The 26,701-nt window shown below is 39.5% G+C and overlaps 1 protein-coding gene across 5 annotated transcripts in view; it reads left to right on the plus strand.

The window, feature by feature from the left end:
* Nucleotides 1-26,701, plus strand: part of Cdc27 (cell division cycle 27) — a 47,026-nt gene that overhangs the window by 8,373 nt on the left and 11,952 nt on the right. The window contains exons 2-14 of one of the 5 annotated variants that reach the window (XM_052756375.1): nt 6,134-6,209; nt 7,888-8,035; nt 8,585-8,710; nt 11,334-11,431; nt 12,247-12,401; nt 12,504-12,715; nt 13,989-14,103; nt 14,737-14,870; nt 19,128-19,227; nt 20,345-20,552; nt 21,173-21,345; nt 24,015-24,167; nt 24,685-24,893. In XM_052756375.1, coding sequence (XP_052612335.1) covers nt 6,134-6,209; nt 7,888-8,035; nt 8,585-8,710; nt 11,334-11,431; nt 12,247-12,401; nt 12,504-12,715; nt 13,989-14,103; nt 14,737-14,870; nt 19,128-19,227; nt 20,345-20,552; nt 21,173-21,345; nt 24,015-24,167; nt 24,685-24,893 — 1,907 coding nt within the window. Of the gene's footprint in view, nt 1-6,133; nt 6,210-7,887; nt 8,036-8,584; nt 8,711-11,333; nt 11,432-12,246; nt 12,402-12,503; nt 12,716-13,988; nt 14,104-14,736; nt 14,871-19,127; nt 19,228-20,344; nt 20,553-21,172; nt 21,346-24,014; nt 24,168-24,684; nt 24,894-26,701 lie in introns of those variants that run through there. The other 4 variants (XM_052756376.1, XM_052756377.1, XM_052756378.1 and 1 more) reach the window with 4 other exon arrangements.

Genomic DNA, 26,701 nt, shown 5'->3' on the forward strand with positions numbered 1-26,701 from the left:
CTCTGCCTCCCGAGTGCTGGGATTAAAGGCGTGCGCCACCACCGCCCGGCCCGACCAAACCTTGTGAAGTGACTTTTTCATAATTTCTTATTGCTAGTAGAAACTTTAATCCAAACTGTTTAAAGGCTTTGAATATCCCAGTTAATAAGCAAAATAAAGAACTTTAAATTGGCTAGGTATTTTGCTACTTAATTTTTTTTATCTTATTGTTATTTGTGTGTGTGTAGTGAATGAGCCATAACATGCATATGGGGAGAGAGAGGACAACTTTCTGAAGTTGGTTTTTTCCTTCTATCATGGGATCTGGGGACCAACTTAGGTTGTCAGCCGTGGAACAAGTGCTTTTATCTGCTGAGCTTTATATTGTTATATGCAGAATATAAGCCAGAATCATGTGACCTACAAGATAGATCTGCTGTCCATTTTATTTAATGGGTGAGTGATGTTGTCCAAAAGTAGTAAACACAATAAGTGAGCTGAGTAGTATGAAGGTACATGTGACACTAGACCAGAAAGTCCTGGACTGTCTTCTAGGTGTGTATAGACCACACCACTTGTGTGGTGTGTATAGACTCCGCGCTGACTGTGGAGGTGCAGAAAGAAGCTCATGGGGTGAGATCTGCAGTGCTGTGTTGTGTTGAGATTGACACCCTGAGAACACCTGCCGTAGGTGCATCTTCAGTATTCTATAGGAATACATTTATTGAGCAGGAATGTGGTTAGATTTTAACCCATATTTTATCAGAATCTTGCTTTTTTTTGAGTTGGGCTCTCTGGTGATCTGGAACTTAGCAAGTAGACCAGGCTGGCTGGAATCTACCAGCTTGTACCTGGCCAACCTTGGAATTAGAAGGCTGCAGCACTGTGCCCATCTTTCCTGACAGGGTTCTGAGGATCAGACTCAAGCCCTTGTGCTTACGGGCAAGCACTTGACCAGCTAACCCAGCTTTCTAGTTCTGCACAGAGGTCTCTTATTTCTGTTTGAGACAGTCTTGTGTAGCCTAGGCTAGTCTTGAACTCCTGATCTTCCTGCCTTCTTCTGCCAAGTTCTTGAGTTACAGACATAAGCTACCACGTGGCTACAAAAAGTTTGAAGAATGAAAATATGTTGAATTTTTAATGAATAGTGCAGATTTTTTTGGCTTTAGACAATAGATCTAAAAATTGCTGTTAAAGGAAGATTAAAATGAAATTGATTCGAACATCTAAAAAGAATTTGTGCTTTATTCTGTAGGTACTTATTTTGTAAGCTTTGTGTAGCTTTCCAAGGAAAATAATTTAAGGGAAGAAAGAATCAGCGTGATGTCAGAAAGATAACAGTGACAGCATAGAATGTATTGCACAGTGACCAGATACATGTTGGGAGTTCTTGTACTTGACTGGAGTTTTATGTTTTATATAATCCGTTGTGTTTTGTTTTTCTTTGAGAGAAGGTTTCTCTGTATAGTTTTGTGCCTGTCCTGGATCTCGCTCTGTAGACCAGGCTGGCCTCGAACTCACAGAGATCCACCTGCCTCTGCCTCCAGAGTGCTGGGATTAAAGGCGTGTGTCACCGCCACACTGCTCTATAGTCTGTTTTTAATTGGGAGACACTGTGTGCACATGAGTGCAGGTTCCTGTAGAGGACAGATGCCATAGCCGCTAGAGCTGGAGTTACAAGTAGTTGTGAGCCTCTTGATGTGGGTACTGGAATTGAACTCCAGTCCTTTGCAGGAGTAGTTCCAGCCCTTAACTGAGTCTTATGTTTTAAATGAAGAGACACACTAAGCACAGTAAGTAAGTAAGTAAGTAAGTAAGGAAGTAAACAAATATATATATATATATATTTAATAATATATTTATAAATAGACAACATTTAATCTCAGCACTGAGACAGAGGCAGGTGGATATCTTGAGTTCAGGACCAGCCTGGTCTACATAGTGAGTTCCAGGACAGCCAGGGCTACACAGAGAACCCTGTCTCGAAAAGACTAATAGTAATGATAATAACTAGATTAAGCCTTCCTATAAGAGTCATCAAGTTACTTGCCCAAGACACACCTGGTTCAGGGATTTAAGCCCAAGCCCTTGTCTTCTGTTGCAGTGGAGATAGTGTGTTTGAGGAAGGTAATTCTGAAATGACAGGATGATTGCAACAGCGCTTTCTGGCAGGAAGACTGCAACACTACTGAGGAGGACACTGTTGACAAGTTTAAAGGCTTCTTCTTGCCCAGGAAGATCTCTATGAGTTCAAGGTCAGCCTGGTCTCAGAGTGAGTTCCAGGACAGCCAGTGCTACACAAAGAAACCCTGTCTCGGGGGAAAAAAAAAAAAAAAAAGAATGTTGAGGTGTTGGGGAGATGGCTCAGGGGTTAAGAACACTTTTGTTACTTTTATAGAGAACCCAGGTTCATTTCCCACCACCCGTATGGTGGCTCACAACCTTCCATAACTTCCAGTTCCAGGGGATCCAGTGTCCTCTTCTGACTTCTTGGTCACCAGGCACACATGGTGGACATACATATATGTATGCAAAACACTCATACACATAAAATAAAGTTAATCTAATTTTTTTTTCTTTGAAGGACTGGAGAAATAATTTGGTTGGTGAGGTGTTTCCTGCACAAGCCCAAGAGCTTGAGTTTGGTTCCTGACATCCATGTGAAAGTCAAGTGGCAGCACACACCTGTAATCCCAGCACTAGGAAAGAAAGATAAGATGATTGATCCCTCTTGTTTGCTGGCCAGCCAGTCTAGTGAAATGGGTGAACTCTAGGCTCTGAGAAACCTTGTCTCAAAAACTAAGGTGGAAAGTCAGTCTCTGACCTCTGTATACATACCATACAGAAATGAGCTTTGAGGGCTGATGCTTGGTTGGTAGAGTGCTTGCCTAGCATGCACAAAGTCCTTGGTTCAGTTCCAGCACTGTATAACCAGTAGAGGTGGTGCATGCATGTCTGTAATCCTGCTTTTAGGAGGGTAGATGCAGGAGGATCAAAACTTCATAGTCATCCTCATAACATAGCAAGAGTGTTGCAAACATGCATAGCAAGTTTGAAGCCAGCTTGAGATACAAGAGACCCTATGTCAAAAAACAAGGAAGCTAGAAAGCAAATCTATCCCATTCCATAATGGATTTTAATTAAAATTGGTAATAAAACCAGATAAAATTTTAAGAGGAGGCTTTTTGAGAATAAGAAATTGCATGAGATAGCTTATTTAATATATATATTATACTATATTATATTATATCTGTTGTGTCACTGTCGTCTTACTGTATCAAGCTGGAAATGTTGCTGTGGCCTGCACAACTCGACATGTCTTATTGGGAGGCTCACTTTTCTCTTTGTTTTCATGCTCTGAACTAGTAGGTTGGCTCTGTAATAACTACGAGGAAATTTTAGGGGAAAATTTTTTTAAGGAAAGAAAATTCTGTTATGGACTAAAGTTTTTATTTTGTTTTATTTTGAGTCTTTCTTTGTGAGTCTGAAACTCACAGAGATTTTTTTTTCAACCTCTCAAGTGTTGGGATTAAAGACATGTACTCTTGCCTAGATCTCTTTCTTTAGGATTAGTTCTGTAAATTATGATTAAATTCATTAACCAGCCAATTAAAACCTTTCTGGTGTGGAATGAATTTGATTGAATCACTAATGCAATCATTTACTTATATACTTAGCCAACACCTGTGACTTGGTATGATTAAAAGCCATTTCCTTCCTGTTCTTAGTGACTGTGTGATTTTTAAGACACTAATAATGTAGTAGTCTTCAAAATACAAAAGTGAAAGGAATTCCAGGGCTGGACAGGAGCACTTGTTCTTTCAGAAGACCAGGTTCTATTCCCAGCACTCAGGACAACCACCCGGAACTCCAGTTGAAGGGATCCAGTACCTTGTTCGGACCTCCTTGGGCACCAGGCATGCATGTGATAGACAGACATACGTGCAAGTGAAACACATAGCACATAAATAAATAAGTCTAAAAACAAAATTTTAAATAAATAAGGAGCTTACTTGTTTGGTAACTTTCCCCTTTTCTTTCAGACATTTAAATCAGTTCTACAAGTATTTATTGAGAACTTATCACACATACACACACACACACACACACACACACACACACACACACACACACACACACACACGTTTCCCACAAACTATATCAATGCTTCTTACAGGACGAGAGTATTTATGAATCTCAGAATGTATACAGCTTTCAGTGTATATTTAAATGTATAACAAGCCTCAGATATACACCAGGTTTTCAGTCCATGCAAGTTTTATTATATATGCCTTTATCTGGGGAGCTCTGTAGTTTTCATAAGGTTTTCAGAGTGTATATAAGAAGTGGAAGCCATTCTTAGTGCACTTAGTGCACAAAATAAAAGGAATTTGAGTGTTGCAGTTTTAACACTTAAGTTAGTAATTGTGAGCTGGAAAACTGGCTCATTTGGTAAGTCCACACCTTTAATCCCAGGCAGAGGCAGGTTGAGATCTGAGTTTGAGATCGGCGTAGTCTATATAGTGAGTTCAAGGCCAGGAAGGACTACATAGTGAGACCCTGTCTTTAAAAAGGGGGGAGATAAGCCGGGCGGTGGTGGCGCACGCCTTTAATCCCAGCACTCGGGAGGCAGAGCCAGGCGGATCTCTGTGAGTTCGAGGCCAGCCTGGGCTACCAAGTGAGTTCCAGGAAAGGCGCAAAGCTACACAGAGAAACCCTGTCTCGAAAAAACCAAAAAAAAAAAAAGGGGGTGGGGGGAGGGAGATAGAAGGAAGAGTGGGCTAGAGATAAGCAAGAGTAAGTCTTGCCAGAATCTACAAAGAGTCAGAGAAAAATTTTCACACATAGTATTACTGTCGTGCTCTAAGTATATAAGTATGTTGATATATACTACAGGCAAATATAGAAGGAATAGAGTCCTTGGCTAATAGCATGTGGATAAATTAGCAGCAAATATGGTGGAGCATTTGATGAGGGTTCTAGATGTTCCTTCACAGCATATATTTGGTACTTTTTTAAATGACTTTAATTGTTGCAGAATCCTAGATCCAACAGACCTTTCTAGCAGCTCCTGTTTGTGTTTAGTGACCTTACCATTTTTTTTCCCTCATGTCATCTTTATTTCCCAAACAATAGAAGACCCTCTATCCCAGGGGTTCTCAACCTTCCTAACTCTGTGACCCTTTAGTCCAGTTCCTCATGTTGTGGTGACCCCCACCATAAAATTATTTCCTTGCTATTTTATAACTGTAATTTTGCTGTTATGAATTGTAAATGTCTGCTATGTGACCCACAGGTTGAAAACCACTGCTCTGGCCCTAATGAGTCTCTTTAGTGTGGTGTGATATTCAGTATTGTAAATATTTCTTTCCATAAGATTGAGCATTATTGGACTGATTTGTATGGCAGTGTTTTAGAATAATTGTATTTAACTGCTGGCAGAGAAATATGACATATATTTAAACATGTACATACATACATACATATACACAGAGACTACCTAGCCTGGAACTCACTATCTTCTCAGCCCCCTATTTAAAAAAAAAAAAAAATTAAGCTTTTTTTCCCTACTGTATTGGTAAAAATTTGAAATCTGTCTCAAAAAAGGAATGGGGGTAGGGTAGAAAGAAGAATGGGCTAAGGGATCTTTATGGATTGTTATTTTAAACTAGGGTTTGGGGATGAGCAAGTTATTGGTGAAGAAAAAGACTATACAGAGGTGTCGAAGATTGGAAGTTCATGCAAGGATTGAGAGAGTAAATGCAGATATGTTCGAAGTCATAGTAAGAAACTTTATGTAGCAGCACACTATGGAATTTAATCTGGCTATTGCAGTTTTATCACTTAAATTGGAGACAGTGGGCTGGAAAGAGCACTTGCTGCTCTCACAGAGGACCCACAGGGCTCCTGGCACCTGTATCTGGTCTCTCATAATCACCTCCAGGGGATCTGCCCCACCCCCAGCCTCTGCGAGTGTCCGCACACACATGTAAAGAAATACAAATAACCAGGGCTGGTAAGATGCTACAGCAAGTTAACAGAGTTGAAATAAATTATAGATAAGAACTATATATACAAGAGTAGTATGTTCAAGTCTGTGTGTATTTGTGTGTTTGAAACTGTGTGTATTTATGTGCCTTCCCTCTGTTTACAGGCTGCTATATGGCAAGCACTAAACCACTATGCTTATCGAGACGCAGTTTTCCTCGCAGAACGACTGTACGCAGAAGGTTTGTGATCTACTCGTTTGTATAGAACCACAAATAAATAAAATACATGGAAGTACATCACTGTTTTATGACTATCAAGTCTTTTTTTCGTTCTTTGTCTTTAATCTTTTTCTTATTTTTAATTATGTATATATATGTGTGTATGTGTACTTGTTGGGCTAGTGCCCTCAGAGACCAGAAGTATCAAATCCCCTAGAGTTAGAGTTGTGAGCCCCCTAAATATGTGTGCTGGGAACTGAACTCACTATATGTTTTTAATTGCTCAGCCACCTCTCCAACTTTCTGTCTTGTTTGTGTATGTTCATGTGTGTTGGGGGTGTGTGTGCAGAAGCCATAGGACAGCCTTGGGTGTTGTTTCTCTGGCTTTTTTTCACTTTGCTTATTTTTGGGGAGGGGGGGCAGCCTGTCTCTGACCTAAAACTTTTCAAGTAGGCTGGGCTGTCTAGCCAGTGAGCCCCAGAATTCTCCTCCCTCCACCTCCTAGTGCTGCAGTTAGAAGGGTCCTAAGAACTGAACTTAGGTCCTGGTCCACTGAATGTAAGCACATCACTGCCTTGAGAGCTCCCAGCTGTTTTGTTTTTGTTTCGAGACAAGTTCCCACTCTGTATCCCAAGCTGGCCTTCAACTCTCCGCTGTCCTGCCTTGGTCTCCCAAGTTCTGGGGTTATGGTCCTGAGCCACCATGTCTGTTTGTTTGTTTGTTTGTTTGTTTGTTTGTTTTTTCAAGACAGGGTTTCTCTGTGTAACAGTCCTGGCTGTCCTGGAACTCTTTCTATGGACCAGACTAGCCTCAAACTCACAGAGATCCTCCTGCCTCTGCTTCCTATGAGATGGGATTAAAAGTGTATGCCACAATGCCTGACATTGTTTTTTCTTCAGAAAATTTTTTTACTTTTTTTTTTAATGGGGTGGCATATGCCATGCCTTGTATGGAAGTCAGAAAGTAACTTGAAAGAGTTGTTTCTCTCAGTTCATGTGGGTTCTGGGGATTTAATCCAGGTCCTCAGGCTTGGCAGCAGCCACCATTACCAACTGAGCCATCTCCCAGGCCCCAAACTTTTCTCTGTCTTGAATATAATTTGGTATTTGGTGTTCGAGAGGAACAGTGTTTTTTTAATCAATTCATTTTAATGCAAAAATATTTGACTCTAGTAATGAGGTTTATTTTTCCTTCCTAATAAAATTTAACTTTTGTCTTCCCAAGAGGTCTATTTAGAAAAATATTTCCTAAAATAAGATGCTTTCCTGGTAGGCTATTGAAGGGTAGAGATGTGTGTTTGCATTTCTTCTGTATTTACAGAAAATACCATTATCTTCATTGTATCTACTACCTTGGTTCTTGTAGAGAGATGATCAGGAACTGACAAACTGGCTTTTTTCCCCTCTGTATAGCCTGACTGGCCTGGAACTTGTTGTGTAGGCTAGATTGGCCTAGAACTTGAAGTGATTTATTCGCTTCAACCCACTGAGTGCTGAGATTACAGATGTGGGTCACCAACCTTAACTTTCCTATCAAGAATTGGTTTTTCCATAACTCAGGTTTAAATTAATAATTGTTTTTGATTAAATGACATGCTTAATTTCTTGTTGCTAAACTTGTTTATTGACAAACTAAATACTGTGTAATATGCTGAATAGTAGCTAATTTATCTTTTCTTTTTTTCTTTTTAATGTCTTAGTACATTCAGAAGAAGCCTTGTTTTTACTGGCAACTTGTTACTACCGCTCAGGAAAGGCATATAAAGCATATAGACTCTTGAAAGGACACAGTTGTACCACCCCACAGTGTAAATACCTGCTTGCAAAATGTTGTGTTGACCTCAGCAAGTAAGTATTAAAATCTTCTTTAACTAGTTTTGTTATACTTCCGTTGAATTTTAGGTAAAATTCTTCTAACAAACTCTTGACTTCCTTTCCTCTCCTGAGTAACAGTTGAAATGTTTGTACCATTGACTATGGCATTAATTTGGTCACAGGAGAGTTCATTATAATGGTGATAAATAATTATTTTTTGGTGCTGGGGATCTCTAACCCCGGGCATCATACAAGTTATGCAAACACTCTTTTTGTATGAGTAATATATTTGCTGCTCAGACCAGATTTGTCCATACAGAAACTGAAATTTTTTTTATTTTTTCAAGATGGGGTTTCTTGGTAGACATTGAATTTTAATAAGTTCTGATTTTAAAGGGAGGACTGAAAATTTAAGGTCATAAATTTCTAGCTTCCCAATGATTCTAAGTCCATGATTGCTACTATTGTACAAAATACCGTTAATTTTTCACTGTATCTGTCGTTAGACTCTCAATGATAATAAAAGATATCTTCTCTGAAAAGCTTTTTACATTGACAAAGAAATTAATTTATATTTTAAAGGCTTGCAGAAGGGGAACAAATCTTATCTGGTGGAGTGTTTAATAAGCAAAAAAGCCATGATGATATTGTCACTGAGTTTGGTGATTCAGCTTGCTTTACTCTTTCATTGTTGGGACATGTATATTGGTAAGTAAGAAAGACTCAAATTACCAGGAAAAGGTCTCCTGTGTAAGAATGCTCTGTACTGTGCAATAGCCTATATTGATAGGTGTAACAGATACAAGTAGTCCCTAACCTTTCTCATCGTGACCTCATTAAATCTACTAAATAGTAGAAGTGTTGATCCCACTTTACTCCCCACATGGCCTTAGTTGGTGATAATAGCTCCAGCAACTCTAACAAGCTCTTATCTTAGGTGAAGAGAGCGCACCTGTGTGGTTGATTCCCTAAACAAAGGGAGTGAAATTTGTTTTCCTTGATGTTAAAATGTCACTGGTGCCGGGCGGTGGTGGCACACGCCTTTAATCCCAGCACTCGGGAGGCAGAGCCAGGCGGATCTCTGTGAGTTTGAGGCCAGCCTGGGCTACCAAGTGAGTTCCAGGAAAAGGCGCAAAGCTACACAGAGAAACCCTGTCTCGAAAAACCAAAAAAAAAAAAAGAAAATGTCACTGGTACCCCCTTAGAAAGACTTCAAGACAGATTTCGGTAACAGATTGTTTTCTTCCAATATATAGTAATCTTTGAAAGGAATTTTTAATATACATAAGCTCAGAATTATTATATAATAGTAACATGGGCCTCACTCATTTTTTTGAAAAATACTTTTGAAGTTGAATAGATTAATAGAAAATATTCATATTCAGACTGCTCATCGGGAGTGTATAAGAGAAGTGATTAAAAACTATCCCCCCCCCCCAAATGGCCAGGCCAGACAGCGGTGGCACATAACTTTAATCCCAGCACTTGGGAGGTAGAAGCAGGCAAATCTCTAAGAGTTCAAGGCCAGCCTGGTCTACAGAGCAAGTTCCAGGAATGCTAAAGCTATTACACAGAGAAACCCTGTCTCGGAAGGGAAAAAAAAACAAAACACCACACATAGTCAATTATGGTGGTACATGCCTTTATCTCAGCATTCAGAAGACAGAGGCAAACTGAGCTCTTGAGTTCAAAGCCAGCCTGTTCTATGTGGTGAGTTCTGGGCCATTAGAGCTACAAAAGCAATAAATAAATAAATAAAACTTGAAATGACTTTTTGTGCAGAATAACCAATTTGGTTATTTGAATATTATGGGGGCTTATTTTCAGGTGTAAAAGTGTTACATTAAGTCATTCATACCACATTTAGGAACTGGAACAAGAAAAGAGAGTATCTTCATTTCCTTTAAAATGGAGTCGGGTATCACCATGCACCTATGGTTATTTTTGTCATTTGTTCAAGGAAAGTTGAGGTCCTTCTCCCCTTGTAGCTAAACAAGAAGTCTTTGGTCCTGGGAATATTAAAGGACATAACTCACAGTCCCCACCCTGTTTGTCATAGAGAAGGAAGAAAACAGTAGACGAAGTTTAGTGTTGCAGAAGGGGATTGTGATAAAATTTGGGCACGGTTTTTGTCAAGTGAGAGAATACTGGTTCTCTGGTTAAGAAGAATAAAAGGCTCAGTGGCAGAGCCCTTGTCAGCACAATGCAGGAGGCCCTGGGCTCCATCCTCAGCACGAGTGGGAAGGAAGGGGAATAGAATGCATATACAAGAGACTTGGTAGCAAAAAAGTCATTTCTTTCCTATAAGGTGACTTCTCAAGGAAAAGATGTTTGAGGGCAATCAGCTGTTTGAAGGGACTGAGTGGGGGCTTTGAAAGAAGTAAAAATCTTAAGGGAAACAGAAATATTCTTTAAAAATATGATGAAGTTAGATAGAGAAATATCCTTACTTTAGAATTGCCGAAAACAAATGTAGACGAGATAATCAAAATCTAATTCTTTCTATACCTGATTAGAAAGAATATCATCAGTTTCCCTCTTTATTAAAAGATCACCAGGTGGTGGTAGTGCACATCTTTAGTTCCAGCACTAGGGAGGCAGAAGCAGGCAGAGCTCTATGAGTTCGAAGACAGCCTGGTCTAAGTCTACAAAGTGAGTTCCAGGACAACCAGGGCTATGAAGAAAAACCCTGTCTCTACAGAGCAAGTTCCAGGGTGGCCAGGGCTACAAAGAGTAATAACCCTGTCTTGAAAGTACACATAAACACACACACACACACACACACACACACACACACACACACACACACGCAATCTGGCCATTTAAATATTTGTATTCAAATTTAAATTGCTTTCAAATCTACCATTGGAGTGTTACATAAACAAGTAAAAATACAATTGAAGCATTGGATGTCTTCTGTATCTCTTTTTAGTCACTATGTAGCCCTTGGCTGGCCTGGATTTCACTAGTAGACTGGCCTTGAGCGCATAAAGATCCTCCTATCTCTGCCTCCCAAGTGCTAAGATTAGAGGCATGTGTGTCCCACCACACCTAGTCTTATCTTTTATCTGCCAAGAAATTAAATATCTAAGAATGCAGTGAGAACTGAGAATGGTGATAGGACCTTGGAATCCAAGGCAGGAAGGTTGAGTTTGAGGCTAGTTGGAGCTACATGGCATTATCTCAGGAAGCAAGAGAAATTAAGAATTTAGGGAAACATCAAAAAGAGTGCTGAAAGAATTTCTATAAGATTGATCTGATCTTTATATCAAACATTGTAAGAAAAGCTTTGGGGTTTATAGTTTGTTTAATGTGTTGTTTCTCTCCACAGCAAGACAGACCGGCTTGCCAAAGGATCAGAATGTTACCAGAAGAGCCTTAGTTTAAACCCTTTTCTCTGGTCTCCCTTTGAATCATTATGTGAAATAGGTGAGCTTGCGGGTGGGAGCAGGAGTCCTCTTTCCTTCTTTTCTCTTTTCAAACAGTGTTTTCCTACCATTGTTTTGAAACCTTGTCATTTAGCTACAAGAAACTATTTTGCAACATAAGGGTTGTTAAATTAAAAATAATAGATTAGCTCCCAGTTGACTAGCATATGCCTGTGATCCCAGTACTAGAGATACAGAGGTGGAAGCCTCTTCAGTTTAAAACCAGCCTCAGCTACACTATGCGGCCAGCCTGGCCTGCAGGAGACCCTGTCTCAAAAAAGCAGCCCCTCCTTAGAATCACTACTCTCTTGTCTTTAGCCAGTCCACCTTAAATGTATGTGTCCTCCAGAACAGATAACACTATGTATATAACACTTTCTGTATAAGAAAAACTGAAGAGGATTTCTGTGTGTGGTGTCTATTTGTGAATTGGCATGTATGTGCCACATAGCATGTGCGACAACTTGCAGGGGTCTGTTCCTCCCTTCCATCATGTATGTCTCAGGGATTTAACTCAGGTTTTCAGGTTGAACAGCAGACCTTTACCCATGAGCCATTTTGTTGGCTCTGATTTATGATATTTTTAAAACTTACAATTTATTTTCCAAATTTACATCTTTAAGGGTTAACTTCCACAATAAATTAATGATTGGACTTTGGGGAGATAAGATTGATTAGCATCAATGGACAGGAGAATTTTGAAACTCTAAATGGGGCTTTATTTCTGCCTAATTATGCATGCTTGAAAAGAGATTATCTCCCAGAGGCAAATTTTTGGTTTAGTTTAGTTTTGTTTTTTTCTTTTGGTCTTCACAGGTGAAAAGCCAGATCCTGACCAAACATTTAAATTAACATCTATACAGAATTTTAGCAGCTGTCTGCCCAACACTTGTACAACTCTAGTATCTAATCACAGTTTATCTCACAGACAGCCTGAGACAGTCCTCACAGAAACACCCCAGGACACAATTGTAAGTGTATTTCTTCTAGTGTTCAAATACTCTGAAATCCCAAAAGAATGATTGAACTAAACAGTGTATCATAAGTGACATGGTAGAAAATTTCTGTTTCAGGAACTAAACAGACTGAACTTAGAATCTTCCAATTCAAAGTACTCCTTGAATACAGATTCCTCCGTGTCTTACATTGATTCAGCTGTAATTTCACCAGATAATGGCCCCCTTGGAATGGGTACTTCCATATTATCTAAACAGGTTCAAAATAAACCAAAAACTGGTCGAAGTTTATTAGGAGGACCAACTGCTCTTAGCCCATTAACCCCAAGGTAAGTCACACAAGATATTCTAAAATTTACTCTGTTATAAATAAAGATGGTGAATCATATTATTAGTAATGCAAGTGAATATAAATAGCATCTTTGAAATCAGTGTGAGAAAGTGGCATTCAGAAGAAATACATATATAAAATTTTTGAATTAAATATAAGAGGGCTGATATTGTAGCTCAGTTGGTAGAGTGCTTGCATAGCATGCACAAAACTCTGGGTTTGATCCTCACTGTGTAAATTGGGGAAGGTTTCAAATGCATGTAATCCTAGTATTTGGGAGGTGGAAGCAGGAAGATAAGTTCAGAGTTATCCTCAGCTACCAGTTAGAAGCCTATGATATGTGATGCCCTTTTTCAAAATAAGAGCAAAATAAAGCAGAGGAAAAAAAATTAAAGCTTTTCAAATATGCCTCAATTAGTATATGTATTAAAAGATAATATCTTTATGGCTGTGCATCTGCAGATAGCAGTGAAACCCTTGAAATATATGTTTATGGTATAGTTAGAGCGATATTATCAGTCCTCTCTTCTAAAACATGGAAGAAGAATTGACACCTGTCATTGCAAAATATTTTGTCAAATTATTAAAAGTGTATGATATCTGAGTGTATACAATAACCCATCACAAAAGCTGTATGTTCTTTGTTAAAAGAATAGACTGAATAATCTCAAGGCCAGGGAGTTATTGAAATAGCATGACCAGGAGATTGATTAGGGCATCTGCAAAGACCAGTGGATAACTATATCAATAATTAGTAGGTAATTACCAATAATCTCAAGGACATTGTCTCCGTTGTTCCAGGAATGGAATTTATTTTCGTCATTTGGATCTTAGCTTTTTTTTTTTTTTTTTTTTTTTTTTTTTTTTGGTTTTTCGAGACAGGGTTTCTCTGTGTAGCTTTGCGCCTTTCCTGGAACTCGCTTTGGAGACCAGGCTGGCCTCGAACTCAGAGATCCGCCTGGCTCTGCCTCCTGAGTGCTGGGATTAAAGGCGTGCGCCACCACCGCCCGGCGGATCTTAGCTTTTAAAAAGGCAGTCCATTTCTAGATCAGTCGCTGTTGGTCACTTTAGGTTCCTGTCCTTTCTTCTTTAGTTCTGGTGGGTGGAGTACTCGACATTCACAGCTCATTTTGAAATCTGCCCCTCAGATCCTCATTGCCCCTAAGACTGATTTACCATTCTCTTCCTTTTAGACCTTCTAATTTAAGTATACTGCTGCTTTATATATGCCTTGATGACTTTTTGACACCTTGATTTCAACCTCTTCTCAGTTTTGGGATTTTGCCATTAGAAACCCCAAGTCCTGGAGATGGATCCTATTTACAAAACTACACTAATACACCTTCTGTAATTGACGTGCCACCCACCGGAGCCCCTACCAAAAAGGTATTTTCTGTGTAAAATGTAGTGTGGGTATTAATTAAAGAAACTTCTCTAAAATTCTAGTTTATAAAGGTAGCTTCAGAGAGAATCCAACTTTATATAATTATTCTTTCCTTATAGGTACTGACCAAACTGTAAAAGAATGTCTTTGTCATAGTCTACCAGATATATCAGACACATACATCTAGTTCATTTCAGTATCTAATTAAAGAAACGTCCATAAACTAAGTTAAGATTGTTTCTGTCATATTGAACAATTATGTCAGATGAGGCAAGCAGAAACCAATCAATGAAATATTAGAAAAACTAGAAAGAAATGATAATGCAAAAGAGCAATATCTTTAGCATTTGGAAAGGGACCAGGTGATTTTTATATCTCCTCACACTCCTATTTAACTGTTCTACTAAGTGCAAAAGGAAGAGTATAAAGTCTTGCTGTATCATTTTCTTTGTAAATAGCAAATTAATTAATAAATATTGAGACTAATAGCTATCTTTTTTAAGACAACATAGTGATAGTAATGATTGTTTTAAGATGGCATTATATATTCTGAACTTTTTCATTGAGAAAATGTAGATAGGGGCATCATTGTGTCTTTTATCACTTGCAGTGCAATCTATAATCACAAACCTTAGACTTTTTGTGTTTTACAGTCTGTTGCCAGAATGGGCCAAACTGGAACAAAGTCTGTCTTCTCACAGAGTGGAAATAGTCGAGAGGTCACTCCAATTCTTGTCGCACAAACACAAAGTTCTGGCCCACAAACAAGGTATTTATTATGGTGTCTATTTCTTCAAAGTAATGTATGTGTTCCTTCTATTTTTTTATTATTTATTTATTTATTTATTTTGCTTGTTTTGTTTTTGAGACAGAGTGTCTATATTATGTAGTCCTTGGCTGTCCTGGAACTCACTATGTAGACCAGGCTGAGATCTAGTTACTTCTGCCTCCCAAGTGCTAGGTAAAGATGTGTGCCACCACGAATGGCAAATACAGATTTCATTCTCTCTTCCCCCCATCCTTTCTTCTTTCTTTTTGATTTTTCAAGAAAGGGTTTCTCTGTAGCTTTTGGAGCCTGTTCTGGAACTCACTTTGTAGACCAGGCTGGCCTCAAACTCACAGAGATTCACCTGCCTCTGTCTCCCGAGTGCTAGGATTAAAGATGTGTGCCGCTACCACCTGGCCCATTATTTCTTTACACAGTTCATAAAATCAAACTTCAGGTTCAGAAGCCTTAAAACTGTCAGATTACAGTCTTACTATCTAAAAGGAATCACTGTACCTGTAATGTTGGAGTGGTGATTCTAATCAGAAATACCAGCTTACAGACTGTGGCTGCCTGGGGTCCTGTTAGAAGGATTATTTGAGTGGTTCATTTGGGATTTTTTTTTTTTTTACAGGGCAGGCAGTTGTTACTGGTTTTTTGGTTTTTCCTTTTTTTTTTTTTTTTTTTGATACTTAACCCTGTATGGTCAAGACACACTATGAAGCCCACACTAGCTTTGAACTGGCAGCAAACCTCTTGCCTTAACCTACTGAATGCTGGCAAGGTTCACTTCCTAAGGCTACAAGTAATGAAGTACAGACTGGGCCCCTGATCTGAGAATCCAAACTTCTCTAGAATACAAGACCTTGAACACCAGTATTACATGCAATGCTTCAGAGTTTGGAGCAGTCAGATGTTACCATGTTGGATCAGGAATGCTTAACTAGTAAGGATTTTTATACAAATACTACAAAATCCAAAATAACTGAAATCTGAAATACTTCTCATTTCAAGCATTTTGGCCAAGTGTTACTCAGCCCGTTTCACAAACTAGATGTCTTAAAATAAATTTATTCTCTTTTTTCTTTTCCCTTTCCCTGTATCCTATGTCACTAACAATCTCTCCTAGCTTTAAAACGTGTAAGTTTGAAATCAGGATGTTGGCAGGAGCATTTCCCCATCAAAGTCTGTAGGGAGGATCTTTCCTTGCTCAGGCCTTCCTTAGATTGTGACAGTATAATTCAGTGTCCCTCCTGTAAAGACGTCAATCATACTGGATGAGTACCCACCTTAATGACCTCATCTTAACCTGATTATATCTACAGAGATCCTATTTTCCATATAATCACAGCCACGGGTTCTGGGCATGAAGACTGATACCTTTTGAGAAACCCAATTGAGTACTGCCATATTAACTTAGCAACCAAGCATTGCTTAGCAGCTTTCTCTTTTTAGAGACATCTTTGGGGCTTACAGTGTATATTTTAATGTATCAAATGTGCCTTCAAGCAGTAAACCACTCTGTAACATGAAGCCTTATGATGATTCATTTTGATGCTCTTAGGGAATGTTATAACTGTTTTGTATCCATATATATTATAACCCTCACAATATATCATTACTTAAACCTTAAAACAGTCATTTATCTTTTATAAAAACAAGAAAAGCAGCCTGTTTATTTTTATCCACATATCTAGTATTGCTAATGGTCTTTCAGCAGATTCAGACTCCAATCTGGTATCATTTTCCTCCATCTCCTGTAGTCTGTAATGTGTCCTGGTAATGAGTTTTTTCCCTCTTCTGCATATCAGGAAAAAGCTGTTTCATCTAGATTTTTTTTTTTTAATATGTATTTCTTTCACATCCTGACTGCAGTTTCCCCACCCTCCTCTCTGGAAGTCTGTCTGTTTTCTAGACTAGCCTCACTAGGCTCAAGCAGCCCTTTTACCTCAGCCTTCCAAGAGGCTGGAATGACAAGTGGTTAGCGCTGTACCCAGATGTCACTGCTTTTAAGGGAATGTTAGTGAGGAGGAAGCAGCTGAGGAGATGGCAGCAGATGCAGGTTCTGTGAAAGCAATAGGACTGGAGTCCAACTCCATCCCCAGCACCTTGTGTTAGGAAGAGCCAGGCAGGTCCTGGAACCTTTCCAGCCAGCCCAGAACTGTGGACTTCGGGTTTAGTGAGGAGAGACCGTCTTTACAGAGTAAGGTGTTGACTGGAGAGAGAGCTCAGTCCTCACTTGCTTGTGAAAATATGAATGCATGGGCATGGCCAGGCATGCCTGTATCCCTAGCACTAAGGGATAAAGGCAGAGGATCCAGAGCACTCACTGCCAGCCTGCTTAGTAAAAAATGACCTTTCGGTTCAGTGAGGGGCTGATTTATGAGAATAAGGTAAAGAACCATAGAGGAAGCTACCTGAGGCCCTCTTCTGGCCTTGCCTAAACACTTAGAGGTATGAATGTGTGAGTGCATACACATCTTTAAACTGGGGTGGAAAGAAATAGAAAATATATATAATATATTTTATATTTAATTATAATTTATTTGTATTAAAATAATCAATATTAAAATTTTTAATTTTATGTGCATTGGTGTTTTTGCCATGGGTGTTGGGTCCCCTTGGCACTGGAGTTACAAACAGTTGTGAGCTGCCGTGTAGGTGCTGGAAATTGAACCCAGGTCCTCTGGAGAGCATTCTGTGCTCTTAACTGCTGAGCCCTCTCTCCAGCCCCTAGAAAGTATTTTGTTACCATGCATATGGAGGACCTTCCCAGAATGTCTAGCCCCATGATTTTCTTCACAGAATTGATCCTCTAGAAGTCATTTCTGTGAATTCCCCAAGGTACTTGTTGGTAACTCCCAGACCATTTTATTTTATGTGTATGGATATTTTGCCTGCGTGTATGCCTGTGCACTGTATGCATGCCTGTGTATATGCATAATATAAAAACAGCTGGGTGTAGAAGTACAAGCGCCTTTACTCACAGTGCTTGGGAGGCTGAGTTTGAGGCCAGTGTGCTCTACATAGTGAATTCTAGGACAGCCAGAGTTACATAGTTAGAACCTATCTCAAAGAAAATAAAATAAACCAAATCTTTAAAAAGGAAATTCCTTTTTAGCTGAGCATGGTGGCATATACCTTTAATTCTAGCACTCAGGAGGCAGAAACAGGCAGATTTCTGTGAGTTCAAGGTCCTATTGATCTACATGGAGAGTTCCAATCCAAACAGAGATGCATAGTGAGACCCTTTATGTGTGTGTGTGTGGTGTGTGTGTGTGTGTGTGTGTGTGTGTGTGTGTGTGTGTGTGTGTGTGTTTACATTTGGGTCAGACAGATGGCTCAGCAATTAAGTCTGCTTTTGTAGAGAACCACCATTTAGTTTGCAACACCCACATGATGGTTCACATTGGCCTGTAACTCTAGTCCAGGGGATACAGCTCCCTCTTCTGGCTTCTGCAGGTACCAAGCATGCTTGTGGTGTACTTAGATATATCATGTAGGCAAAACATTCATAGACATAAGAATAAATAACTTTTAAAAGTAGAATTCTTCAGTCTTATGGTTTGCCTTTCAAGTAGACCTGTATACAAGTGATGATCATACTCCTCTTTCCTAAGTAAAATAAACCTTTGCTTTAGATGGTTACACTTCTGTTTATTAGTCTAGTGATATTTGTTTACTGACAGATACTGTACATTTAAATTATTCATGCCTAATTTCTCCTTTTACTTAACATTTTGTACTTGGCAGTGGGTGCTCCAGACAATTGTCTAGAGATATGTTTGTCCTTTATTCACTCAGATGCTTTTTGTAGATTAAGTAAAAATGTCTATTTTCAGTTAGTGAAGAATTTTTCTGTACTCTTTAGCATTCTATAATAACATTTTTTTTTTTTTTGAGGGGAGGGTGTCGTGTGCATGCTGGTACATGCTATGCAGTCAGGCCAAAAGAGATTGTAGCACCTCCTGGAACTAGACTTACTGGCAGTTGTGAGCCACCCAGAATGGGCACTAGGAACAAAGCTTGGGTCCTCAGGGAGAGCATCAAGTACTCTTAAACAATGAGCCACTCCTCTAGCCTGTGAATAATTTTTAAATTCTGAGTTTTCATAGAGAACCAAAAGGAACTAAGCTAAAGACCAATTTTAAAATATTTCTATGATGAATGCATGGTTTAATAAAGTCGAATTGGCACAATAGTTAATGCTCCTAAGCTGAATATTAAGTGTTTAAAAATGTCTGGTTTTGTTTGTTTTAGTACAACACCTCAGGTATTGAGCCCCACTATCACATCTCCCCCAAATGCATTGCCTCGAAGAAGTTCCCGCCTCTTCACTAGTGACAGCTCTACAACCAAGGTAAAGACTGCGAGTGTCACAGGCATTTACTGCTTCCTGGGCTGGGGTCTCAGCACCACTGATGCCCCTTAGACAAGCAAAGGCTTTGTTTGTAATTGGATGTAGCGCGGGCTGTCGTGGAAATCGTCGTCGTCCTCCTACCTTAGCTTCTAGGGTTCTGGGAGTACCGAGGTGCACCACCCACCATGCTGAACGAAATAATTTTTTCTTTGGAGAACCAGCTATAGTTTTTGTGACTCCCTTTGATCCATGGGTAACATGTCATTCTTGCAATGACCAGATCATAGTAAAAGTGTCAGTGCCGTGTCAGGAGATACGGTGGAGGAACCGTGGTCACGGAAGTGTAGTGCAGATGGGTGTCTTTGTTGTAGAGGAGCGATTCTGTGTCATACATGTTGTGCTTGGTTGCACAAGTGCCTTTGTTTGATAAAATTACAGAAAACTACACATGCAAAAGAATTCATATCAGTACTAGGAAACATCCATGGGGTCTGTAGTCTGCATGTTATCACTGAGGAAAGAATGAGTAGAAATTCAGTCATGTTACTGTCTTCCTAGAATTGTTTTAAAGTTAAAAGCAAAAGATGAAGGGACATTTGTTTCTTGGTCTGCTGACTGACATTATGAATAATTTGCTTTTGATACATTCAGTGTTTTTATGCCATTGATTATAGTGCTTTGATGTAATCAGTGTTGCATTTTCTTATTTTTAAATAGTGAATGAGAATGTGATACACTCTCAGAAAAGAGCTGCCCTTACTGCAGACTGACCTCAGTCACTATTAACTGTGCAGTTTATTGTTGTGTGTAAAATGAAATGACTGTCAGGGCTGCTGGCTCATTCCTGTGGTTCCATTATTTGGGAGGCTAAAACAGGAGGATTGCTTCAAGTTCCAGGTCAGCATGAGCCAAAAAGTAAGACCCTGTCTCAAAACAAAAAACAAACAAAAAAAGTTAAGTGTTTTTGAAGACTTGATCTTAGAAAATTTCTGATAAGAAACGCAAAAAGACGAATGAGGATTATGCATTTCTTCTGTGTGTAGTACTCAAGAAAACGTTGATGGAGACATCTAAAATAATGAGTATGACAAGCATGACATTTTATCCCTTCTTACAGGAGAATAGCAAAAAGTTAAAAATGAAGTTTCCACCTAAAATCCCAAACAGAAAAACAAAAAGTAAGACTAATAAAGGAGGACTGACTCAACCCAGCATGAATGATAGTCTGGAGATTACAAAGTTGGACTCTTCTATCATTTCAGAAGGGAAAATATCCACAATCACACCCCAGATCCAGGCATTTAACCTCCAGAAAGCAGCCGCAGGTCTGTTGTAAATGCTTTCTGTAGTTCTTGTGGGTTTTGTTTTATTTTTACTTTCTTATACCCTTATTTTGATTAAGTTTCTTCATGCCTTCATTGTTTTTATATAAATACTAGCATTAAAAATGTTTTAATGTTTATTTTATGTTTTTAAATTTGTGTCTCTTTGTATTTCTGTGGATATGTGTATGCCCACAGAAGCCAAAATAAGAGCGTGAATCCCACGGAACTGGAATTATAGATGATTGTGAGCTGCCATGTGGATGCTGGGAACTGGATGGAAAATGCTGTTAACAACTGAGCCCCCTTAAAACATTTTTTGCTTAATTCTATTTTATTTGAGAGAGAGTCTCTCTCTGTGTGTGTGTGTGTGTGTGTGTGTGTGTGTGTGTGTGTGTGTGTGTAGGTTAAAGGACAGTGTGTAGGATTCAGTTCTTACCATGCACCATTTGAGGTCCCAGGGATCAGACTTGGGTCATCAGGCTTGATAGCGAGAGCCTTTAGCCACCAAGCTCTCTGGCCAGCAAGATACTAGAACATTTTTTAAAGGAGTAATCTGGTTAGCTTTTTAGAAAACCAAAGTTGTGTTTCTCTCCTTTGTTTATTATATTGTTTTCTCCTAGAAGGTTTGATGAGTCTTCTTCGTGAGATGGGAAAAGGTTATTTAGCTTTGTGCTCATACAACTGCAAAGAAGCTATAAATATTTTGAGCCACCTGCCTTCCCACCACTACAGTACTGGCTGGGTATTGTGCCAGATTGGACGGGCTTATTTTGAACTTTCAGAATACATGCAGGTAAGTATCCAAAGATATTTATTATGTGATAGTAATAATATAATTATTGTCTTAGTCTGTATAGTAGTCAGGGTTACTATTGCTGTGTTGAAACACTAGGACCGAAAGCAGCTTTGGAGGAAAGGGTTTATTTCACTCACAGTTCATATAAAGCAGTGAGGTCAGAACTCATGCAAGACATGGACCTGGAGCAGGAGCTGATGCGGAAGCCGTGGAGGGATGCTGCTTACTGGCTTGCTCCTCGGGGCTTTTGCTCAGCCTACTTTCTTTCAGAATTCAGGGCCACCAGCTCAGGGGCCCTCCCCCATCAATCACTAATTCAGAAAAAGCTCTATAGCAGGATCTTATGGAGGCGTTTTTTCTCCATTGAGGGTCTATCCTTTGGGGTAACTCTAGCTTATGTCAGGTTGACATTAACTTAGCCAACATAATAATTTATAAATAAAATTATTTCTTGAATTAAGAGATCATTTGAATTTTGTGGGCTTTCTTGTAAAGGATCTGTAGAGAACAGTCATCAAGTTATGTGAAATATTTGTGTTGTTCTCAGTTAAATATGAAAATAGATACCATTTAATCAATATTTATAATGTAAATTCTTTCCATAATATGTACAGAATTATATACTGAGCTGAATGTTCACCATTTAATGTGTTTTATAAACTTAATTCTGTTGCCAGGTGTGGTGGTATACACCTTTAATCCCAGCACACACACACACACACACACACACACACACACACACACACACACACACACACACAAAAAAAAAAAAAAACCTTATTAATGCTGTGAAGAAGACTATGTTTAATTGAAGACACAGTGTCCTTATAATAGGTTTTTTGTTTTTGTTTTTTTGTTTTTGTTTTTCTTCTTGTGAGACAGGATCTTTTACTTTGTACCCCTGGCTGGCCTGGAACCTACTATATAGACCAGGCTTACCTCCCTAATGCTGGGATTAAAGGCATGTACCACCACACCCAGCTGGTTTTGTTTTTGAGACAGGGTCTCATGTAGGCCAGGACTCTGTATAAACCAGGATGACCTAGAACTCCTGATCCTCTTGCCTTGTCCTTTTTAGATTTTGGGATTGCAGGCATGTACTACCATCCCTGGTTTATGAACCCACATGTGGGTTGAATCCAGGGCTTCATACATGCTAGGCAAACTCCATCAATGGAGAACTACATCAGCCCTTCAACTTTTTTTTATTAGGTTTTTGCTTTGTTTTGTTTTTCCATTTTCCTGTTTGCATAGATCATACTCACTTGTTTTTTGTTTGTTTGGGTTTTGTTTGTAGAGCTAATGCTTACTTTGAATTCACGGTATTCTACCTGCTAGCCTTGAAATCACAGGCATGTGCCACCATACCTGGATCTTTATCATCGCTTTCCTTTTTTATTTTATTTTTGGGAGACAAGGTCTTGCTATGTAGTCAGTCTCACCTTGAACTCACTGCATGGCCCAGGCTGGCCTCAGACTTGCCGGTCCTCTTGCTTTGGCCTTCATCCCTAGCTAATAATCACTTTTGAAAGATGACAATAGTTTCTGAAACTTTGAAGCTAGAGGTATCTGTATGTGGCCATCTGCTGTGTCTGTTACCTTATATAGCCTGTGTCTGTTGGAAGAACTTAATGCACAACTTTTTAAGAGATTTGAGGGAACTTATAAAACATCAAACTGATTCTAAATGCCAAATCCCATGTTTTGGGCAAAAGTTGCCCGTTTTGTGGATGTCCTTTCCTGGGGCTGGAGAATGACTCAGCTGCTAAGAGTGCTTGCAATACTTGAAAGGTCCAGTTCCCAGCTCACAACAGTCTGAACTCCATCTTCAGGGGATCTGATGCTCTCTTCTGGCCTCAGCTACCACATACATGTAACAGTCCTTTCCTTATTTTCTGTCCATCTCCATTTCACTGAATATAGCCCAGATGCTGACCTAAACTTTGAATGTTTTGAACTTACTACAGTGATAAAACTAGGTGATTCATTGGATTTATAAAGTTTTTAAAACAAGAAGCACAGTTCCAGAAATTGTGAAATATTTTGAGGGAAAAAAGGAACCTAACAGCTATGGAGAGACCTCAGGAAAGGGCAGTTGGTGTCCAGCAGATCCAGTGCTGGTCATGGTTTGGCCCTCAGCATGCCCTAGAGTTGGCAGCCATCTTACCTTGTTTATTCCCTCAAAGTTTCATCTCAGCCTTTCAATATATTCTTCCCCCTCCCCTCTCTTTAAAATGTTATTTTGTATGTGTACCAAACATGTGCCTGGTGCCTGAAGAGGGTATACAGCCCCCTAGAACTGTAGTTCCAGATGGTTATGAGGCACCAAGTGGGTTCTGGGAAACCAAAGCCAGCTCTCTGCAGAGCAGCCGGTGCTCTTAACCCCTGAGCCAGCTCTCCAGCCCCATCTTTTTCTTTTTTATAGAAATTTCTTTTCAAGTTTCATGTCTTTACTCATAGTTAAAATACAAAAACTAGGCTAAATATGAGTGATTGCTTCATTCAGTATTTGACTTCCACAGCTGATTTGTTCAATTGTCCTTGTTCATAATTCATAGAAAGCATAATCCTTGCTGGGTTTAGGCCCTATGAAAACAGTGACCAGCATTGCCCTGTATATATAAACTGTAGCAACTTGTTTCCCCTTACTCCTTTTTTTATTTCAGGCTGAAAGAATATTCTCAGAAGTTAGAAGGATTGAGAATTACAGAGTTGAAGGTATGGAGATCTACTCTACAACACTTTGGCATCTTCAGAAAGATGTTGCTCTTTCAGTTCTTTCAAAAGATTTAACAGACATGGATAAGAATTCACCAGAGGTATGGTAACAATCTGTTTGATAATAGTCACTTTTCTTTTACTTGTTTAATGATGCATTTATTTAATTATTCTTTATCAGTAAAAAATCAGGTGTCAGTTATCAGGTTAGAACCTGAATGATCAGAGCTGCTGTGGAGAAGCCACCAGTGACCTCCTGCCTCTTGCATTCCTCCTTCCATGTAAAAGCCAAGCAGGCATAGTGTAAACTGCTGTAATCCCAGTACCTCTCCAGGGTGGAGGCGAAGACAGGCAAGGCCCTAAAAGCTTGCAGGCAGCTAGCTTGCTGCACACAGCAGAGCAACACAGACCCTGCCTCAAACAAAGTGAAAAGCAAGGACCAACACCCACACACTTAAGTGTGCACACGCACACACACAGTTCCTGAGGTCAAAATTAAATGGAGATACAAAAAAAAAAAATTAGAAATATAAGTTTCTACTTTTGACAACATTTTTTAAAATAAAGCATAAAAATGTGTAACTGTGATTATTTTTGTGTTTGTTTCCATTTTGCCAGGCCTGGTGTGCTGCGGGAAATTGTTTCAGTCTGCAACGGGAACATGATATTGCAATTAAATTCTTCCAAAGAGCTATCCAGGTTGATCCAAATTATGCTTATGCCTATACTCTATTAGGACATGAATTTGTGTTAACTGAAGAACTAGACAAAGCATTAGCATGTTTTCGAAATGCTATAAGAGTAAACCCCAGACATTATAATGCATGGTAAGTGTAAAGACAAAGTCTTCCTGAAAATCAGTTTATTTATTTAATCTGTTTGCATGCATGTGTATATGTATGGAGTGTGTGAGCAACAGTGGACATGTGGAGGTCATAACATTACATCCAAGAGTGGGTTTTCTCCTTCCGCTATGTGGATCCCAGGAATAAACTCAGCTTGCCAGACTCAGCAGCAAGCACCTTGCCAGCCCTTAATGGCTTTTTCTTCTTTATATGTATGCATGTTATGTTTGTATGTATGTTTGTATTATGTGTGTCACATGCATACCTGATGTCTTCATTGGGTTTCTGTTGTTGCAGTGAAACACCATGAACCAAAAGCAAGTTGGGGAGGAAAGGGTTTATTTATTTGGGCTACACTTCTACATCAGTGTTCGTCATTGAAGGAAGTCAGGCCAGGAGCTGATGCAGAGGCCATGGAGGGGTACTGCTTACTGGCTTGCCCCTCAATGGTTTGTTCAGCCTGCTTTCTTGTAGAATAAAGGGCCACCAGCCCAGGGGTGGCACCACCCACGATTCCCTTATCTATCACTAATTAAGAAGATGCTCTGCAGAACCCCATCTTGTGGAGGCATTTTTCCTCTCGGGTAACTGTAGTTTATGTCAAGTTGATTATATATAGCTGGCACATATGGTGTCCACAGAAGACATCGAATCCCCTAGAACTGGAGTTAAGGGTGGTCATGAACTGCCACGTGGGTTCTGGGAACCAAACCCAGATTCTCTGTAAAAACAGCAAAGTTCTCTTAACTTCTGAGCCATCTCTGGAGCCACCCTGCCCTTGTTTTGTAGCATTCTTTACAGTATAATTATAGTGACATGAAATACATGTAGAGAGGGGGTTGGAGAAATAGCTCCGTCAAAGAGTGCTTGCTGTACAGTGAGAGCCGCCCGTCTCTGCCTCCTGAGTGCTGGGGTGAAAGGTGTGTGCCAGCATGGCTCACACAGATAAACACCTTTAAATACAATATTTAAATGCATTTATTTGAAGAAGAAGAAGAAGAATTAATAAAGGATACCAGGAAATGATGCAGTGGGTATAACACTTGCACACAGGCCCGTTTAGTTCAAACCTAGTTGTCCTTTGACCTCCACTCCAGTTAGCATGCCATAACACTCAGGAACATTCACACATCCCACACACACCATAATATAGACACATTTTTAACTAAATTAGCAGAGGAGCTGAAGAGATGTTTCAGTGGTTAGGACCTGATTTCTGTTCCAAGATCCCACATGATGGCTCATAATCCTCAGTAGCTCCAGTTCCAGGGGATCTGATGATCTTTTCTGACTTTTTTGGACACTAGGGATATACTTGGTGTACATATTTACATTTAGGCAAAGACTCAAACACAAAATATGAATAAATAATTGGGAGGGGGACTACTTAACAGAGTCAAGAGTGATGGTCCATACTCTTATCCCAGTACTCAGGATGCAGAGGCAGATACATCTCTGAGTTTGATGCCAGACTGGCTTGCCTAACAAATTCTAGGCTAGTCAGGGCTGCATAATGAGACCCTGTCTCAAAAGAGGGAAAAGACGAATTTAACAGAGTACCAACAAGATGTCTCAGTGGCTCGAGGCACTTGCCACACACAAGCCTAGCTTCCTAAATTTAATTCCTTGGGACCCACATGATGGAAGGAGTCTTCCAAACATCACATATGTCCCTTGGCACATGCATATACACACGATATTGAAATGTTTTGTTTTACTCGTGTTTCACTTTTTAAAAAAGAATTCATTAAAACTTGGGTGTGGTAGCACAGACCTGGCTGCAGCTTAGC

This window comes from Peromyscus californicus, unplaced genomic scaffold (genome assembly GCF_007827085.1).
Source record: "Peromyscus californicus insignis strain IS unplaced genomic scaffold, ASM782708v3 Scaffold_3__1_contigs__length_106647218, whole genome shotgun sequence".
NCBI classification, from domain to species: Eukaryota; Metazoa; Chordata; class Mammalia; order Rodentia; family Cricetidae; genus Peromyscus; species Peromyscus californicus.